This window comes from Bombus impatiens, unplaced genomic scaffold, assembly GCF_000188095.3.
Source record: "Bombus impatiens unplaced genomic scaffold, BIMP_2.2 scf_1275, whole genome shotgun sequence".
Classification (NCBI taxonomy): Eukaryota; Metazoa; Arthropoda; class Insecta; order Hymenoptera; family Apidae; genus Bombus; species Bombus impatiens.
Window position 1 is genome coordinate 901,965 of NT_177694.1, and position 13,414 is coordinate 915,378.

At 28.0% G+C, this 13,414-nt stretch overlaps 4 protein-coding genes across 8 annotated transcripts; 2 read left to right on the forward strand and 2 right to left on the reverse strand.

Annotated features, from left to right (window-relative positions):
• Positions 1 to 288: 288 nt before the first annotated feature.
• On the reverse strand, positions 289 to 5,448 carry LOC100749575 (myb-binding protein 1A). Of its 2 annotated transcripts, XM_033323880.1 has the most exons (11): positions 5,337 to 5,448; positions 4,742 to 4,960; positions 4,440 to 4,637; positions 3,970 to 4,368; positions 3,307 to 3,893; positions 3,091 to 3,203; positions 2,483 to 3,006; positions 1,765 to 2,415; positions 1,430 to 1,678; positions 921 to 1,354; positions 411 to 837 (listed from the first exon to the last, which is right to left on the reverse strand). In XM_033323880.1, exons 2-11 carry the CDS (start codon positions 4,916 to 4,918, stop codon positions 411 to 413), a joined length of 3,759 nt encoding a protein of 1,252 aa, XP_033179771.1. In that variant the 5' UTR covers positions 4,919 to 4,960; positions 5,337 to 5,448. The 2 variants fall into 2 exon arrangements, with proteins under 2 accessions (XP_024227092.1, XP_033179771.1); XM_024371324.2 differs by lacking the exon at positions 5,337 to 5,448 and having other exon boundaries at positions 289 to 837; positions 4,742 to 4,918.
• LOC100749855 (eukaryotic translation initiation factor 4H) lies at positions 5,358 to 7,653 on the forward strand. Of its 4 annotated transcripts, none has more exons than XM_033323883.1 (6): positions 5,358 to 5,489; positions 6,176 to 6,346; positions 6,445 to 6,695; positions 6,931 to 6,978; positions 7,039 to 7,167; positions 7,245 to 7,653. In XM_033323883.1, exons 1-6 carry the CDS (start codon positions 5,458 to 5,460, stop codon positions 7,388 to 7,390), a joined length of 777 nt encoding a protein of 258 aa, XP_033179774.1. In that variant the 5' UTR covers positions 5,358 to 5,457; the 3' UTR covers positions 7,391 to 7,653. The 4 variants fall into 4 exon arrangements, with proteins under 4 accessions (XP_033179774.1, XP_024227091.1, XP_033179773.1 ...); XM_024371323.2 differs by having other exon boundaries at positions 6,445 to 6,662; XM_033323882.1 differs by having other exon boundaries at positions 6,931 to 7,167.
• Positions 7,654 to 8,960: 1,307 nt separating this feature from the next.
• LOC100749736 (septin-1) lies at positions 8,961 to 11,421 on the forward strand. Its single transcript, XM_003493638.4, has 6 exons — positions 8,961 to 9,382; positions 9,547 to 9,739; positions 9,824 to 10,082; positions 10,162 to 10,527; positions 10,607 to 10,711; positions 10,782 to 11,421. The coding sequence occupies exons 1-6, from the start codon at positions 9,359 to 9,361 to the stop codon at positions 10,912 to 10,914; spliced, it is 1,080 nt and encodes a 359-aa protein (XP_003493686.1). The 5' UTR covers positions 8,961 to 9,358; the 3' UTR covers positions 10,915 to 11,421.
• Positions 11,422 to 11,890: 469 nt separating this feature from the next.
• Positions 11,891 to 13,364, reverse strand: LOC100740679 (mitochondrial import inner membrane translocase subunit Tim22). Its single transcript, XM_003493648.4, has 5 exons — positions 13,149 to 13,364; positions 12,722 to 13,065; positions 12,465 to 12,649; positions 12,309 to 12,381; positions 11,891 to 12,237 (listed from the first exon to the last, which is right to left on the reverse strand). Exons 2-5 carry the CDS (start codon positions 12,963 to 12,965, stop codon positions 12,155 to 12,157), a joined length of 585 nt encoding a protein of 194 aa, XP_003493696.1. The 5' UTR covers positions 12,966 to 13,065; positions 13,149 to 13,364; the 3' UTR covers positions 11,891 to 12,154.
• Positions 13,365 to 13,414: the final 50 nt, after the last annotated feature.

The following is a 13,414-nucleotide window of genomic DNA, read 5'->3' on the forward strand; positions in this document are numbered from 1 at the left end:
TGATCCCCCTCTATAGAATCCCTCATTGTCACATTTATGTTTAAGACCGTACCTTTGGATTCATGCGAATGATTTTGTAACATTATTAGTCACAGTTAATAAGCAATTCTCCTACCATTAAAATACCATGAAACGTAACATTAAAAATGATTTCATATACTCTTTAACATACATTCCCATTTCTTACAATAAATTTATATTTTAAAATTTATATTTTTCACGAAATGAAAATTTACAATAAAAGATGTGAAGGAAACTTATTCATTAATATAATTTAATACATTAATATAACGTTAATAGCTTATGTAAAAGGTTTATTTATATATTTTAAAGCTGTACAAAAAAGACTCTTTAATACATACTTTTATAAATGCTTATATAAAAATAACAATTCATTTTTACTTCATATATCAAGCAGTTTGCATACTTTTTCTTTTTTTTGCTTTATTACCACTTGATATACTTTTAAGCATCCTCTTTTGCGAAGAATTAGAACTAGTCTGTCCAATTTGAGAATTTCCATTCTCAAAGAGTGATACATCTTTATCTGGTTGGTCATTAAAAATAAAAGAACTGAAGTTAAAAGGTTCAAAACCTTCAGACGTTACTTTTTGACGCAACATCCGAGCTTCTTTTTTCAATAATTGTTTATCTCTCTGTTTACTTTTATTTTTTTTCTTTTTTTTGAATTCATGCCTCTGTGATGTAGAAGTATCTGAATCGCTTTTTATACTTCCATTTTCTTGTGTATTATTTAACTGCTCTACATTATTTGTAGCATTTTTGATCTCCCCATTTACTATAGCATTTTGTTTATTTTTAGCTTTTTTCTGTGACCTAAGATAATAAAACGAATATTATTATTTAATTTTATATAACAATAAAATTAACGTTATACTTTTGTCAATTAGTATACTTACATATTCACTGGAATTCCAATCTGCACTGCTAATCTATTGTATGCTACTTTCGTATCTTTCGCAAGTGATACGTGAGTTCTGTATGTTGTGAGTATACTCCCAATGTCGTTCCAATTCCATGCTTGTTTTAAATGATGCATGTAGATGCTTCGCAATAATGTTAACAGAAGAAAAATATATCTTTGTCTGACCTCTTTCCCTATTGCAGTACCATTAGATGTAACAACTTGTTCATTTTCAATTTTGTGCATATTAATTATTCCTTGAAGTGTAGTCATAGTACAGCTGCATAATGTCTTTTCCAGTTTCATTCTTACATCAGAATGTCTGGTGTCTAAATGTACTAATCGACTATTACTATAAAAAATTATTAAAAATTCTAGAGCATATCCTCTACGAAAAGACCTTACAGTACTATCAAACGCAAAGTCAACCTATAAAAATAAATATTAAAATTATTTATTATTTAAAACTTAATTAATCTACTAAAATAAAAACCAAAAATTTACCAGTAAAGGAGCTAGCTGCCAGTTACCCTCCCATTGTAACTGTAATACGCTCTTAAATAATAGAGGGGATAGTACACAATCTCTTTTTTTAAAAAAGGCTGTTAAATTTTCCTTGTAAATTTTAATTATTGTATCTGTGGATACAATAGCTTGCTGGGCACATCTTACAAGGAACGTACAGCACTCAGCTAATTTATCACTCATTTCGTGATAAATTGATGTGGTTCTTTCTCCTTTCTCTATTAAAGCCTTAAAACGTACAATTTTTTTTTCTAATTATATGTTGATATAAAGTATAATTTCAAGTAAGTTGATATGAAGTATTATATAATTACCTTTAATATTACTATTAATAATTCTTCATCAACATTTTCTGTATCTTTAAATTTTTTTACCATTGATAATATTTTTAAACAAGATCGAACTCGATTATAAAGAGGTTTTTGATACGGATCTTTTATGCAATATTCTAATAAGGTAAAGAGAGGAAGTAACATATCAAGTACAATTGCCATTGATGGGGCACATTCTAAATAAGTTTCTAGTAAATCTATGACTCGAATTCTGAAATGCGTTAAAGCTTGGGCTGATTTTTCTTGTTTTTTGGATCGCGATTGACGATTTTCTCGAAGAATTCTAAATGCTGCTGCTAATGATTCATCTAATCGTTTTCCTTCTTCCTCGCCGATGTTATCTACATTTATATCATCATCATCCATTTGAACGGAAACATCACCTAATGCTTGACTTACTGCCATTCGTAATCTATCAGTTAATGTCTCATCTTCATTTTCACTCATTGATTCTTCATTTGAATCAGAGTCATTATCCGACGAAGTCTCCATTTCATCATTAGTATTTTCTCCATCACTTTTATTATCCTCTTCACTGTCAGAATCCGATTCTACATCTGATGAAATTTCTTCTTCATTATCATAACTATTTCTTGTTACAAGTGGTCCTTTCTCATTTGTTACATCTAATACCTAGAAATAGAAAATTCGAAATATAAGAGTCACTAATTTTTTAACTACATTTATAACATTTACATACTGCTAATATTTGATGTATAGCTGTTGGCGTCACATAGGAACAAATATGTGGGAACACACATCCCACTAATGATCGTAACAAATGGCTATTTTTAGAATAAAAAGACAATAACAAATCAACAACTACTTCTACCCACTCTGGCTCATCATTTAGCTTTTTATTACTACCAGTTTTATGCTTTCTAGTCTGTTTTAATACTCTTTCATAACAACTTTGTAGTTCATCAATAGCCATAATTGCCATTTGTGGGTCTGAGAATAATTGTAAACCCATGTGTAAATTCATTGTATGAAATACTGGTACAGCTTCTGTCTTTTTCGAATTATTTTCTAAATTTTTTATTGAATATATAACTTTCTCCCACGAATTTTTTACTTCATTCGTTAGTGGATTCCTTAATTTCAATGTTTGCTCTTTCAAATTAATATTCACAAAATGAACTAATTCACTTAATATACTTCGTAGATCATTCAACCTTGGTAATTTATGATCTAGTGCATGATAAAATGTTTCCTTAAATTGAGCTATAAACAAAAAGGGTACAATTTACAGAAACAAGGAAAAATATATGCGTATATTATAATATTAAATATATAAATAATATTTACGAGCTAGATCTACCCCAACATTAGGCACTTCACATAATCCATAAGTAAATAAAAACTTCAACTGATCTAATCTCCATTCTCTATCCATAAGCGTTTTAGGATGTCCTATTAATCTAGTAAAACATAATAAATAAATTGGATATATTCAGAAATATACGTAAATTACTGCACCAAAGATAAAACATATTAGATGCCACCTCTCGAAATATCAAATACCTTGTTAATAAATGAGCAGCATAAATTCTTTCAGCATTTGTCCAAAAAGATTCTGCTTGGACATTTGATTTATCCCTAGATATTGTATTTTCAATTATACCTCTGTATATTTTTGATACTTTCTTTATACCATCTAAGTTCAAATTTCCAGTAAGCATTTGAATTATTTTTGTACCTGTTTTTTTTTCGATCATTAAATCACCTGGATACAATATTAATTTCTTTAATACAGCAATTTGTATTTTTAGTTTAGTATCATCACTGTTTGTAGCTGATATTAACAAATTTAAGACTTCTTTAAATCCAAGAAGTACTTCATCTTTGTTATGATTTTTAGATCCAGAACATTTTTTTAACATATGCTGCACATAGTTTGGTGACAATAATGACGGAAGTATAGATTTATCTACGATATTTGACAATATCAATTTCAGGATTTGTATAACTAAATATTCATCAGTTTTAGATGGCTTTGCAAATTTCTGATCTATACGAGTCCAAAAATCGATAATTAGTTCAGTTGATTTTAAATTCTCACAAAATAATTTGAATACTGGATGATGACATGATATAATTCTGGATAAGCCCTAAGCATTAATAATGCATTAATTAATATACCTTTTACAAATAATGTGCATAAATCAAATTATAGATTATACTTACCAGTAGTACTTTTACTATATCATTCATGGATTCTTTAGTAACAATATGTTCTGTACCAAAATGTGTTTTTGAAAATTTATCATTTACAAGTGATGGACATTTATTCTTTATTACTAACAAAACATAAAATGAATCTAATGTTTGTTCTGCCCATGGCTTGCCAAATTCTTTTTCAATAATTGGCCAAATTGATCTTTTAATACAATTAGTATCAACTTGATTCACAAATTCAACAAGAAATGAAACAGAAACAAATGATAAATAACTACGTCGTTTGCCTGCACTGATAAGATTTTGAATAGTTTGTAATTGTATTGCACTAGAGCTTTTTGAGAGTATTTTAGACCTTATTAATGCTCCATATCCCAATATGCGTCCCATATAAATGTCACCATTTTCCTGAAATGATATAGTTGATACTAAATACAAAATGCTTACTATGATAACATAAAACAAATTGATTTTCTTACACTTTTGCTATTGCTGTTTACTGGTTGTAATTCATTGTCTACTATAGATAAAAAGTTTTCTATAGACGTATCAGGATTCATTGTTAGAAAGCCTGTTAAAGTCGTATAAAAACCTATACGTGAACTCGTTTTTGAAGAGCCTAGGCTTCGAATAAGCCTTTTCATAGCATACTTAAATTCTTGACTATCATTGTGTTCCTAAGACATTATATTTATAAATAATTTATCGATTAAAACACTGATTATTTTTCATCCTATACAAAAACGATTTATTTTAAGGTTATCTTTAAATAAACACTTACTGAATTTTTTTGAATTAAATATTTCAATAAGGCAATCCCACCATGTATTCTTTCTGATTCTACTTCATTTATAAGTTGAGTAAAACAATCAAGCATTTTACAATCTACTTTACTTATATTTTTCATTTCAAAGTTATTTGAAACAACCTCTGCCATGTGCATAGTCTCGTCTGCCATCTTGCTTTAGTTCAACTAGAACTATGTTAATCTAATAAGTACCTAGATGAGAAAAATATCAAAACAGTCGAACAAATTAATATTTTAACAATCTTGCAATAATCGTTATTTAAATGAAACACATAATGAATAGAATATGAAATTAAAAATGTACGTTTCATTTTTTAATTACATAGACTGTCAATCGTTTTCGTTAAAAATTTCGTACCTTTCTAAAACTGTCGAATTGCTATAAATAAAATTTTTTAGTAATATTATGCAACTCAACTACATAAATAAATTATTTTCTAAAAAGGACTTATCATAATCTAATAGTCGACAAATTCATATTAAAAGCAGCAGCGATTGTATCCCCCACTACAAATTTTTAATCGTTTCATAAAATATTGTCAAAATATACTAATAGGTGAAACGGTACCTGAACTAAGTAAGTTTGCATAGATTCACGATTTCAAATTCTTTAGTGATTAGAGAAGTGCCATCTTGAACATAGTATTGTACTCGACCCGCGCGGTCCCGGTCAGTTTCGTGTATGCAATATGGCTGGTCGAGGTGGTTACGAAGATTTAAGGCAAGTATAGGGTAAAATTTCTTTCGTGTACGATAGTTATTGAGATTTTTCGATATAGAGCAAGGGTGATATTTAACCATTACATCGAACCAGTAAAAAAATGTTTTTGTTCTTTAATAATTTTACGATTTTAAGGTTAAGTGAGTTTCGATTAGAGTGCAGCGCAGCACCTTGCAGATATGGTACCTTCGACACGCGGCTTTATTTTGGCCGGCCAAACAATAGTCTATCTTAGTCATAGCATTAGTAACGAAGATGCTAACTTAGAATTCGTGCGATATACACAACCCATTTGTTTAGAAATACTATTTAATACAATACACAAAAGTAATTAACTCTACATAGTTTGTTAGAATATGTGCTTAAGAAAGTTAGTGCCTAAATGAGTGCCAGAATTATAAAATTCCACATACTTCTGCTATTCTTTAGTTAATACTTGAAAGTGAATACAAAACTTTGTGTAATTTTTTGAAATATTAAATTACTATGTATCAATTCTGAAGTGTTCAATGTTATTTTTTATTAAATGAGGTTAAAAAGTAGTGAAACGTAAAAGTGGTGCTACATTCTTTTACGAATATTAATTGTATAAAATTTGTACAAAGTTCAGTGTATAAAATGTTTTTATAAAACAATATTTAATTTGACAAAATTTCTGTGTATAAATGTAAATTGCTTTTATGCAGAGATTATGGGGGTGGATATCGAAGTGGCAGAAAACCATTGCCAACCGAACCACCATATACCGCATTTGTGGGAAATTTGCCAAATGGAATTGTACAAGGAGATGTTGATAAAATTTTCAAAAAACTTAATGTTAAAGGAATCAGATTGGTGAAAGATAAAGAAACTGATAGGTAAGTTAATTTTGATGTGATTATATTATACATCTTCTGTAATGTGAAAGTTGTTATCTTATCACTGTCTTACTTATTATCTTATTTTGTTTTTATAGGTTTAAGGGCTTTTGTTATGTTGAATTCGAAGAGTTGGCAGACTTAGAAGCTGCATTGGAAATGGATGGAGCAGTAGAAGTAGATAAAAGTGTCATCAAAATAGATGTAGCAGAGGGTAAAAGAAATGATCGAGGAGGTGGATTTGACAGAAGAGGTCGCAGTGGCGGTGGTAGTGGAGGAGGCTTTAGAGGGAGAGATGGTGGCCGTGGTGGATATGGTGATGATTTTGGAAGCAAATCTATGTATTCTAGTAAGCGTTATGCTTTGCATAACGTATATCATAAATATTTTAAGTTTGACTTCATAAACTAATTTGATAGACTCAGTAGTAGTTAAAGTTCCAATGCAAGATTTCAAATTTTACTTTAAATAACTGTTTTAAAATAAATTCTTATATTGTGTATGCATACACATATACTCAAAGTATATATATACACAAAGGCATATTGTTATTAGAAATTAAACTTTATATAATAATTGTGCAGGAGGCTATGTAGGTCAAGGCCAAGGCCAAGGTCATGCTGGTAGACAAGGTAGTACATGGGACATGAGGGGTAACCGGGGTAACTATAGTCAGTTTAATGATGATACAGGAGGTGGAAGTCGAGAATGGCCACGTAATGCATCATCTAAATCATATGGCAATAGACCACTTCCTCGTGGAACTGGACCGGAACGAAAACCATTTCATGATGAACCATTTCACAAAGATCCACCTCCAGGTTTGTCTGTATATAAATATTTTTCTGAAATTTTATCTTTAAAATGATAAAAATAATTCCTAATATTGTTATTACAGCTGATACAAGTGGAAGAAAACGTCTGGTACTAGCACCAAGAACAATTCAAGATCCGATAAATGCAATTGCTGAATCAAGTAAATCAAGCTCAATTTATGGTGGTGCAAAACCTCGGGAGGAAAAAATTAATACTGATGACAAGTAAACACACTATCATTATTAGTTTCTGATTCCCTAAATTTCAGGGAAAGGAACTTTCCCAACAAAAATATTTGAAAACAAAAATCAAGATCCTCTAATTTCCTCCAATGTAGTGGGGAAAATCTCTTCTGAGATGAAATTGGAATAATTTTTATTTATCCCTAAGGGGAGTCTTCCCCACAATAATAATGAAAAGTGATTTCACGAGATTCTTAAGTTCGACGTATTTGACATTTTTAATTAAAAATAAAAATTTTTCATCGAGTGCCCCCCTCTCTTTACACTAACTTCTTAGTTTTAAAAAAATATAATAATAAATTGGAAATGTGAAGTAAAAATTGTATGCACCATGCATGCTGAGTAATATTGGTTATGTGTAATTATATATATATATGCATATGGTCACTCGTATCACATATGTATGTATGTATATATATATATGTGTGTGTGTGCGTGTGCGTGCGTGTGTATATATATATGTATAATATATATAAATATATATATATGTATGTATGTATGTATGTATGTATGTATAATATATATATATATATATATATGTACACACGTGCGCGCGCACACACAAACACTTGAATTATATGTGTGTATATATATGTGTATACACGTGAATAATGATGTGATATGGAAAGTACATTTTAATATTCACGTCAATTTCATGTTGGGTATTTGTATCAGATTATAATAATATTGATGGTATGTGTACAAACTATTACAAATATATACTATCACCATACATACATTTGATTCCATATAAAAACTGATCTTCTCTAATAGTATCGTACTCGAATAATCTTTGTTTGAAGGAGTACAAGAAACATTGTCCCTCTTTTCATTTCCCTCCTTATAATTTTTATGTTTCACTTTAACACCAATCATTGTATGAGCATATTCAGATGATTTATAAATAATTGTTTAATATAAAAAGTCATATATGATCAAAAATATTAAGCAATTATTTACGCGCTTGTGAAATAACAAATATTTATAAAGAATAAAAAATATTTGAGTGATTGAAAAAATTATACATCACTGAATGGTATGAGGATAATGTGTTGATTATTACGCATTACTATTGTGTAACGAATTAATTAATTATGCTAGTAATAAATATTGATCATTTAAGAAGGTATCGATGATTATGAGATAATAAGTAAAGAAAAACTTGAATTAATGACAAATATTATATAAAACTATGCTTGTATATGATATTATTTCCTGAATAAAGTAGTCGTTTGCCTTGTATTTGTGTAATGTATCTTTAGAAAATTAAGAAACAGAAAATAAAATTTATGTATAATTTGAACTGCGAATAATGTATAACATTCTTAATATTTTGTAAGTTGTATTATTAAATAATTTAATATTCAATTTTAATATAACTTTTAAATATTAAGCGAATATACGATTATAATTAATTAAGATCAATTATTATACTTAAAACTAAATATTTAACATTAATTTATGTTAAGGAATTTTGTAACTTAAAAACAAAATTATAATCATAGTACGTTTTATGGAATACCAAAGTTTATTTCGGTAGCCACGCCTAAACTTCTCCCTTATTAAGGGTACCCCTCCTTATTCCTAACACAGATATACAATATTCCCATGTACCGTAACATTTCCTGTACAGTCGGTGCAATATCTTTGTTTCATATTCAATGAATCTATAATAGAAGTGTTTAATTCTGTTAAATATAATATTGTTTGTTTATTCAATGCATGCAGATAATAGGAAAGTGATGTCAATTAAAACAGGAAATTTTAAGTTCAAATAACCTATTATTCATCTTATTCATGATATATGTGCGTATATTTCGGGTATCTTGCCTTCTGTCACAATACGGCGCCTGTTAACTTGAAATTCAGTTTTTGATCCTTCTCGATAATATTTAAAGACAGCACGCAACGATATTAACGTCTTCTTACCGTCAGATCGAATTAATACGAAAAAATGTCTAGTGAAAGCGTAAAAACGGTGGGTATAATATAATTGAAACGTAAACTTTTTTTTATATTTTCGCATACTTTTTTATTATGAAAAAGAAGTTGTTTGTATTATTTACTAAATCTGAAATTTTTTACGAAATATGCATTTGAAATACGATTTTGATTTGTCAACTTCTACCTTGTTTTTGATAGTTTGCTAGTCTTGAAACACCTGGATATGTGGGATTTGCAAATTTACCTAATCAAGTTCATAGAAAATCAGTAAAAAAAGGATTTGAATTTACGTTGATGGTTGTTGGAGAATCTGGTCTTGGTAAATCTACATTAGTAAATAGTTTGTTCCTTACTGATTTATATCCAGAACGTATAATTCCTGATGCCATAGGTAAATTAATCTTTGTTTATATATTTTCAACTATATATATGTCTCACATATATTATAGTCAATATATTAATATAATCTAAACAGAGAAAACTAATCAAACTGTTAAACTTGATGCTTCAACTGTGGAGATTGAGGAAAGAGGTGTCAAACTTAGATTAACTGTTGTTGACACCCCAGGTTATGGAGATGCAATTGATAATACAGATAGTTTTAGAGCTATCATACAATATATAGATGATCAATTTGAAAGATTTTTACGTGATGAAAGTGGTTTAAATAGAAGGAATATAGTAGATAATAGAATACACTGTTGTTTTTATTTTATTTCTCCATTCGGACATGGGTAAGATATATTAATTACATGCTTTTTTTATTGCTTTATAAAATATCGATGCCTTTATATATCTTTTTATCTTTACCAGACTAAAACCTTTGGATATAGAATTTATGAAACAACTTCATAATAAAGTTAATATTGTGCCAGTGATTGCAAAAGCTGATGTACTTACGAAAAAAGAAGTACTGCGTTTAAAAAAACGAGTTATGGAAGAAATTGAAGGTAGTGGTATAAAGATTTATCCTTTACCAGATTGTGATAGCGATGAAGATGAAGATTACAAAGAACAAGTTAGACAACTAAAAGAAGCAGTTCCATTTGCTGTATGTGGAGCAAATACCTTATTAGAAGTAAAAGGACGAAAAGTACGTGGACGATTGTATCCATGGGGTGTAGTAGAAGTTGAAAATCCAGATCATTGTGATTTTATAAAACTAAGGACAATGTTAATGTATGTGGTATTTATTTAAAAGGATATATATAAGTGTTGAAGGAAATATTCATTATTTATTGTTTTTTTATATTTATAGCACACATATGCAAGATTTACAAGAAGTAACTCAAGAGGTACATTATGAAAATTATCGCAGTGAAAGACTAGCAAAAGGAGCTCCTGTACCACCTCGGAGACAAACGTAAATATGATGTTATAATTATAAGAAAATATTTGGACCATACTTTTTAATTCAATCCTTTTACTAATAGGATTGCAGAATCTGAAAGAAGCAATTCTGTATCTGAGAAGGATCGTATTTTACAAGAAAAAGAAGCTGAATTACGACGAATGCAGGAGCTAGTGGCTGTAATGCAGGCGCAAATGCAACAACAACAACCTTAATTATATATGCTTTCTGCACAAATGTGTGAAGAAAAATTAATTCTTCGCCATTACAGGTGCCAAAAAGTTGTATTAAATGATTAATTAATTAATTAATTAATGCTATTCAAGACAATTTAAACATAAATTTACAATTTTCAAGAATTTATTTTTGACAATCTTAATCAAGAAATATACGTTTTTTATTGAATATTTTTGATTCAAAAAACTATGTGTAATTAACTAGACATAAAATCGAATGTGTTAACAAAATCGACAAGTAAAGTAAATTCAAAGTACAGAAAGCTAATTATAGATAAAGTAACTATAATTTCATAATTACACAACACAGAATGCGTAATAAGTGCCTTGCATATTTTTCTTTAATAAAACAACTTATAATTTTAATTATTAAAATACAAATATCAAAAATAGTATATAATCCTTTTATAAAATAAAGCTATTATAAAACAATTTGTACTTCTTGAAATAACGAATGTAATACAGCTAATATTCGGTAAAATATCATATAGTATTGATATATTATAATACATAAAGATAAGCAGACGTAGTCTTTTTAAGTAATATAGAAAATATAGAAAATCACATTTTAAAACAGGTAAAGAAGATTCATGAGGTACAATGTGAATTTAATAATAAAGAAGTAATATTTGTTGTATAGATAAATATATATAATGACATTTTATGAAGATTGATATTTTACACGATTGACAAAAATATTAGTAAAGGTATACAATTTGCATATCGTCCAACATTCTATGTATATTTTTTTATATAACAAATTTTTAAGACTGCCAATATTAAATTGTCAATAATCATTCAATATATGCAAACACTACAGCATTTACTTTTTGCCGTGATATACAGTGTTAAATATAAAATGTAGATTTACATGTTTACATACATATTCGCAATATGTAAAGTATTATGTTCAAATAACATCAATTTTATTTTTAATTAATAATATATACTAGTAGCCATTTAATTCATTTTATAATTTGTATCTTAAAAAAGATCAATTAATACATTATGTTGAAAAGCGGAGATTTGTAAGAATGTAGGTACAATGAATACTGATGTATTACGTGAATTTACTTTATTTTTTAACTATTGTACTTATGTGTATGCATTTTTATACTAAGAATGTTCTTGTGCTTTTTATATGTATTGTACAGGCATATTCGAAGTGTTTTATACTTTTTTTATAGAAATATATATCTACTGTAACTTATAACATTGTTTAATATTTATGCATATAGTAGGTTGCCACTGTTAAAAATGCTGCACCACTTGCTGCTCCAAATAAACCTGCTTTCGCACCAGCTAAAACACAAGATTAAATTCAAGTATAAATAATATATAAAGTTATATTTAAATTTAACATAAAATAGTACCTCTTAGACCTATTATTCCACCTGCTAAACCACCAGCACATGCCTCAATCTTCAAATTAGATTTTCCTGTATACTAAAGGGAATTGTAAAATATTATGATAAATAGATAAATGTAAATTAACCTACAACTTCATATTAAATTTAAAGAATTATTACCGATTCTATCGCACATCCAATTGCTGCACATGCAAAACCAAATACAGCAAAACTTTTTGCATGACTTAGTGTTGTAGTTTTCATTTCTATAAAAACTTCACGAACAGTTTGCTGTTTTTCAATGCTTGCCATACTTGGAAATAAACTAAATGTGAATAAACCCATTGCAGCTCCTATGCCATATCCTACGAATCTAATTTTTTTTAATTATACTGATATAAATAATAGTTACTTTATAATATACAATATAAATATACCTATAACAGAAGAAATAATACTTTTCCCGATGCAACTGTCCATTACTTCTTGAAGATCAGTTTTAAGTTGTATAGGTCCCACAGTTCTTGGAATTATAATATTTTCTCTAAACCTTTCTTTAGTACTAATAAGATAAAGCGCTATTTTATCCAAATTCATGTCATTTCCCATTCTGTTTTCACTTATTTCTAATGACTGTGATGATGATTTGGATGAATTGATATTAAACAAACTTTTCTCCATATTCCTTACTTCTTATAACAGATAGATTAGGAAATGTCCCAATTGTTTTGAATTCAATTCTATATCTTTAAACTGCAAAATAATTCTATATTTATGCAACCTATAATAAAAAACTTTATATAAATATAATCAAAATAGAAATATATTAATACAATTCAATCAAAATATTAATATGTTTCTTACCTTAACCTCTATTTAAAAGAACTTAGAAAGTTCTTTTTAAATTATGTATTAAAATGTATTAAAAAATAATTTTTATATTTTCAAAATATTAATTATTATTGCTGTTTAACTATATATAACAATATTACATTTAGAATAATAAATATAACCGAAATTTTTTGTAACGATAAATACACCAGCTTGCTGCTTGGTACATATATATACACATAAAAATTTCTAAGTATGTATATACACATATTAGCTAAAAGTGTTAATTCTAAAAAATA